Source organism: Onychostoma macrolepis, chromosome 25, assembly GCF_012432095.1.
Source record: "Onychostoma macrolepis isolate SWU-2019 chromosome 25, ASM1243209v1, whole genome shotgun sequence".
Classification (NCBI taxonomy): Eukaryota; Metazoa; Chordata; class Actinopteri; order Cypriniformes; family Cyprinidae; genus Onychostoma; species Onychostoma macrolepis.
The window spans coordinates 16342217-16348698 of NC_081179.1; the positions used below are offsets into that span (position 1 = coordinate 16342217).

At 39.9% G+C, this 6482-nt stretch overlaps 1 protein-coding gene across 3 annotated transcripts; it reads right to left on the minus strand.

The window, feature by feature from the left end:
- Window positions 1–559: 559 nt before the first annotated feature.
- Window positions 560–4428, minus strand: LOC131534703 (uncharacterized). 3 transcript variants are annotated; one of them, XM_058767734.1, is made up of 8 exons: window positions 4125–4428; window positions 3785–3866; window positions 3355–3587; window positions 3048–3226; window positions 2804–2897; window positions 2356–2699; window positions 2129–2246; window positions 560–2043 (listed from the first exon to the last, which is right to left on the minus strand). In XM_058767734.1, exons 2-6 carry the CDS (start codon window positions 3789–3791, stop codon window positions 2568–2570), a joined length of 645 nt encoding a protein of 214 aa, XP_058623717.1. In that variant the 5' UTR covers window positions 3792–3866; window positions 4125–4428; the 3' UTR covers window positions 560–2043; window positions 2129–2246; window positions 2356–2567. The 3 variants fall into 3 exon arrangements, with proteins under 3 accessions (XP_058623717.1, XP_058623715.1, XP_058623716.1); XM_058767733.1 differs by lacking the exon at window positions 4125–4428 and having other exon boundaries at window positions 1824–1834; window positions 1952–2043; window positions 3785–4049; XM_058767732.1 differs by lacking the exon at window positions 4125–4428 and having other exon boundaries at window positions 3785–4049.
- Between the last annotated feature and the right edge of the window lie 2054 nt (window positions 4429–6482).

The window sequence follows — 6482 nt, forward strand, 5'->3', positions numbered from 1 at the left end:
TTGAGCCAGTCTTTCAATTGGCTCTCTGTCACTGCCAGGTCGACTTTCATAGACTAGAAATTTCGTAGAAATTCGTTATATATTAATCAATATTGTATAATTTATACCCTATTAACAACTCGTCCGCGAGTATTAATATAGTATAAATCAGCAATGCTTCTTATTGTTGATAAGAATACAGAATTGATTGGGAAATTTGCCTGAGCAACAGGTAACACGATCTATGGCAAATAATTTAACGATTTGAAAATCAATGCACCAGACTATTCATTAAAATGAATCGGCGTTTATTTACTATTCTAAGGCACACTACAAATAACCAAAACACATACACACACACATACACATATTATGGCAAGATCAAAGCAGTTTGAAGGAAGGTAACTATTCTCTTCTCTTGAGAATTAAGGACGACCTTATGGGGACGTCACAAACGGAAGACTCAGTTATTGTTATCTTTTAACGATTCATTCAATTCAACCAGCTTCAGTGAATAAGAGATTTGTCTGTTTTACTTGCTGTGAGTTGGAATTGAAGGCTGTACTTGAGGTTGCTGAAGGGAAACCCAGGACCTTTCCTGCTGACGTTTTGTTGTCGCGTGACGTCACTCGGGATTCCTCCTTTGGATTTGATGGCTTCCTGGTAGCGCGCGAATAGCGAGTTTGAAGTTCTTTTACGCAGCAGCTTTGCAAGTGTTTCTTTGGTCAGACGTGGCCAGGTGTCGAAGTCTTTTGATGATCAGCCAGATGTTTCACAGCACGATCGAGGGGCAACGCCCAGACTTTCAGCCACGTTTCTTGCAGTTGCACCAGTTGTTTCACCCCGTTCTTTGTTCTGAGCTTTTTAGTTCAAAGTTGGGGTGTCTGTTTTTATCGGACAGAATTAAGTCCATCCTAGTCACTGTCTGACCCAATCACATTGTCTCTGTAGGGCGGAGCCCCGCCCAACAGGACTAATATTTCGTGCATACATTATCTGCTCATAAATATGTCACCTGAGCCACAATATCCTAGCAGATTTCTACAAAGTGTTATAATCATACCTTGTGATGCTAAAAGTCAACATTCATCTATTTCAATGTACTGGACTCAGCATAACGTGTAATTTAATATCAAACATGAGATACTTATATTGAATACCTATAATTTTATCTACTAAACGAGTTAAGTCATAGATTAAAAATATCCTAAATTCTGATACCTACAGTCAGATATATGAAACATAAAATACCACATTCGTATATGTATTGTCTCTTAGATATATTGCTTTTAATAGCAGCAGTCTTTTCCAAATTGTGCTTTTGAAAGAAACTCTGTGTGACTAGAGTTTCTTTGTTGTCCGAGCAAAAGAGGCGGCATCGTCTTGGAATGCAACTTGGAAAAGGGGGTTTGCTCTGGGGTCACCAGGATGTCTGTGCTGTAGGTTTGTTCAAGTCTGGTTAACATATATCTGTCTTTCCTTGTTGATACCATCATTGAATTATGGTCAAAAAGCAGTCGGGATTTAGGGAGGGCCTGAGCTGGAACATATCCAGATCCCACGTGCTTTGTACTGTCTGTTTATTTGACTTTATTTATGGTAAACTGGTCAAGACCAACATTGAAAATCCTGTGCTTCAAAGAATGGCCAGATGTTCTCCTCCCAGCTTCATGAGATGATAAGGAGAACAGACAGGAAACTTAGTCAGATACCTGGGCGTTGGGTTGGTCATTTGTAACTTTTACGAGCTGATGAAGTTAGATTAGTTTCCAGTGGAATGTGACTTAAGTTACACATGTGTGTGCGTTCTTTTCGACCAGGTTCTACACAACTGACTTTGCAGAGCTTTTGTGGTCTGCAATGACAAGCAATCACAGATAGCACAAAAACAAGAACCAAATGTTCACTGCACAGCTTCAAACACTAATAACATACATTAATGAACATCTAAAACAAATTCTACTGTTATTACCTTCTGATAACGGCGGGTCAGTGCGGTGGCCAAATTGTTGAACTTTTGCTGATTCCAGCGCATGGCCATGAGAGTCAGCATGTCTGTGCGTCCTGCAAACACAGAAAATATCATGTTACCATATTCCCCCTACTTATTATTTAATAATGTAACTAGTGCAGTATGTGGTCATTTTACCTGGTTTGGACATGTGTTTTGTGGTCACCGCAATCCTAGACAGGAAAGCATTGCACTGTTCCACCTCCTCCCCTAGTGTTAAACCAGCCCCATCCTGATATGCCCCACTCCATTTCACCTGATTAGGAATAAAAAAAAATAAAAAATAAAAATAATAATGCTGAGAAAGTTTTGACATTCATTTGCAGATGTTCAGTTTTGATAATCACATAGCAAAGTTCACCTACCTCGCTTTTAAAATCATGGGCTTTGGCATGGAAGACTGAAAGGAAGGGCTTCATGTTAAGAAGGTGCTGGAGCTCTGGGCAGCTTTTTGCAACTCTTTGGAGGTAGGACCAATATTTTCAGGTCACATCCATACAAAAAAAAGTGATTTGCCTACTGGCCAGATTTTCTTGCAGGTACAGGGGATAGGCAAAAATTTCACCCCTGTACATATTTAAAGCACAGAGCAGCACTCCGTGTCGACACACCGCAAGCTCCAATCCTCCTCGTCTACCTTGCTTGCTGATCTTTGGGAGGTCTCTCTGGCTGCTGACCACTCCCCTCCACAAACACCTCTTCCACTGACCTATAATATGGAAAATGGTTGATGAAAATAAGACTCTCCTAAACAAACTCTTCAGTAAGAGGTAAGTGTAGTCCTGTATATAGTCTAATCGTCTGCGATTTTACATGTTTGGATGTCTTGTGAATGTAGTCCACAAATCTTGTCACATCTTCATCCTTAGCTATAAAGACGTCTTTAAAGATGGCCTGTTCTTCAGATCTAAAAAAATAATAATAATAAAAAATACAGAACAGGTACACAAAAGTTTATGATACCTTGTAATCTAATTTTACTTGGTGCACATTAAAGAGATATTTTTTCTTATAAATATTGTTTCAACAGTGTGATATTATACACAATTTGAAATACCTAGCTGCATTCTTAAAACGGTAATGCTTGCGGTTTCCATCTACTGAAACTGCCAGCATATCTGGGGTGCGTGCAGGACAGATGAAGGGCTCTTCCTTGCAGATTTTGTCCACCTCATATCGCAGAGCCTCCCACTCAAAAAAACTTTTCTGAAAACTGTCTGTGGAGATCTTGCCAGTCTATTAAAATTAAGGAAACCAACAGCTAATAATGTAAAACAAATACATTAGCATTAAAACATATTACGTTTCATCCCACAATACAAAGAGATTAACAATACTGTAGGATAAATAAATTCAATACTCACACGACCAAAGCGGACAGTTCGCTGATCCAGTATTCTTACAAATGCTTGGCAGGACAGTCCTGGTTCTGCCATCTTCATTTCTTCAAATGAGAAAAAGACATCTGTGGCATAAATTGTGGCAAAGTGAAGGGTCGCTGGCCAGTAGTCACTTCGATTTAGGTCGACCACTCCAGCAGCCCAAGTGTCTTGGCATGCCTCACAATTCAACTCAGGCATGCTTAGATCATATCGTCCTGGAAAAATAAAAAAAACATCCACTTTAACGTAAACCTTATGTGATTAATCAGGGTTTGTATTCTTTAAACAATTTTTACATTACTTTGTATACGTTTTAAACATTACTCAGAAGTCATATGTAGATTTTACATACAGACCTGTGCCAAACTTATGGGAGTAGAGCATGTATAGATTTTTATCTTCACACCCTTACCATTCATTGTGATCACAGCAACAGTCTTCCCTGGGCTGAGCCTCAATGACTCTGATGAACAACCACAAATTTTGTCAGGAATCTCCACAGGTACAAGCCGTACGGAAAAAGATCAAACATGTGAATTAAGATCATTTGTATTGACTGAGTAATATAACAGTGTAATGGTTCAATGGTAATGAAGTACATTGTTGAAAAAGTATAGAAGAGATGCTCAAAAAGCTTCAATTCAATATCAAACAATACGAGACAAAAAGGCATTATTTAAATAGTAAAGCTAACGAGGCCTAACAATTCTCAGAATGAAATGTATGTTGTACACTCACAAACCAGAACTTACCACAATGGGAAAGAGCCTTATCTACAACAAAAGTTGTTGGAGGCAGTGGCTGGTAGAACCCAGGTGTCATGGCATCTCGGTTATGGAGAACATGTCTGGTGTGCATGCTGACATCACATTCAGCACAGTAGAAGGGGCGTGGTCGACAGTCACCACACCGGACAGCAGCTGGATTGCTCCCACACTGTTGGCAGATGCGTGTTGCCACATTTTCTTGTGCCGCAGCAGTGTTCACCAGACGGGGACTCTCTGCCCTCCACCTCTCTGAGAAGAAACTTTGTCGTGTGCTCCAGCTCGAGGAAGCTAGGAGAGGATCTCTTGAGGTTCCAAGAGGTGATGCCTCATCATCTGAGGTATCGCTCAGTGAGTGCTGGAGATCTTGCAGAAAACACTGTTAAAATAGTATGGAATATTTAAAAACAACACTTTAATACATTAAAGTGTACTGCATGGAGTGCCTTTGACTGTGAAAAGGACAGTATTCTGGCAAATTTTAAAAATGTAAATTTACACAATGACGTACACACCAACAGTCTCTGGAGCAAAGGTCACCTCACAGTTAGTGTCAAGAGCATTGATGGGAGAATCAGTTTTCTGAATGTGATCAGCTACACCAGATTTAAAAAAACAAACAAAAAACAACAAGATTGTTTGTTTACATGTTTACAACATTTTCAACTTGTCCTAAGGCTTGTGGCAAAATTTTACCTCCCTTATAACCAGCCTGAAATGGCCAAAGCTCACTGTTTAATGTTTAGCTAGAGAGAAGGTGTAACGTGTCTGCCTGTCCTAGTCCCCGTTTTCCTTATTTGGTTAGGGTCCGTTCTACTATGTTAATAAATGGGAAAGAGTGTGTTGAAGCCGTTTTCATTCTCTCGTCATTCATTTAAGTTTTGGGTTTGCTCACGCCACAACCACTACCCGTAACAGAAGGACTAGCAGACATTTTATTTCCCAAACCCAAATATGGACAGTACAGTTACTTGCAGTTATCTATAAGGTGTCATAAACAGATGAAAGCAAATAAGAATGCTTACATTTTACATTTACATTTAGTCATTTTGCAGACGCTTTTATCCAAAGCGACTTACAATTTGGGGAATACATAAAGCGATTCATCTTGAAGAGGCAATCCGACAAACGAAGTGCTTGTAACACCAAGTCTCAGGCATTGTTTAAATAAGTACAATCTAGCAAGGGAAGGAATAAATAAGGAGAAAGAGTTTTTTTTTTGTTTGTTTTTTTATGCGTAGGGTGAAGTCAAGTAGTGTCGAAAGAGATGAGTTTTCAGCTGTTGCTTGAAGATTGACAGGGATCCAGCACTCCGAATATGGGTGGGAAAATCATTCCACCAGCCAGGAATGGTAACGAGAATGTTCTGGAGAGTGATTTTGAGCCTCTTTGTGATGGTACCACGAGGCGTCGCTCACTAGCAGATCTCAGACTTCTGGAGGGGATGTAGATTCTTAATAGTGAGTGCATGTAGGCGGGTGCTGAGCCTGTGGTTGTTCTATAAGCAAGCATCAGTGTCTTGAACTTGATGCGAGCTGCGATTGGTAGCCAATGCAATGAGATAAAGAGAGGTGTAACATGGGCTCTTTTGGGCCCATGTTACACTTTGCACAATGCTTGCTGTAGAAGCAGATCATTTAAAAAAAGAAACAAGCTGGTTGGCTACTGACAACACACTCAGAACAAACACAGCCTTACCAAGACCAATATTTTAGTGTAGTTTATACTGCTTTACACAAATACTGCATGTAATCAATTTATTTTCATGTCAAAAATCAAATGAGTGGTTCTGGTTTGATTGTTTCCCTGACACATTCCTTGTTTGATACATTCATAAGTGCCTAATCAATGTAGATATTCAATGGATCTTGAATGAAAAAATATACTGACCCTTATTTGACTGATTCCTGCTTGATCTTGGCCTTGCATAGACAATGTTTCCATCAATGTCTCTCTTTCTCCAATGCACCCTTGGTTCAGGTGTCTTTACTGGTGCTGCTTCCTCCTCTTCCTGCAGCTCACCGAGCAAGTCATCAAGACTTTGGAGTTCATCATTGAGTCCTTGATGATCAACCAGGTTATCCAGCTTCATAAAATGTTCTTGGAGTTCTGAATCACTCATGGTGATGGGCAGAAACACAAACAGACAGAAAGACTCACAACAAAGAAGGACAGATACGACAACTAGAGATGTAAACAGAGAGAGAGAGAGAGAGAGAGAGAGAGAGAGACAGAGCGAGCTACAGAGAGACAAGTACAGGTTAACAAGACAGACGTGGCTCTTAAAAGTGCCTTTGATTTTTGTGTGTGTGTGTGTGGAGGGAGGTTAAAATAAAGGAGAATGTT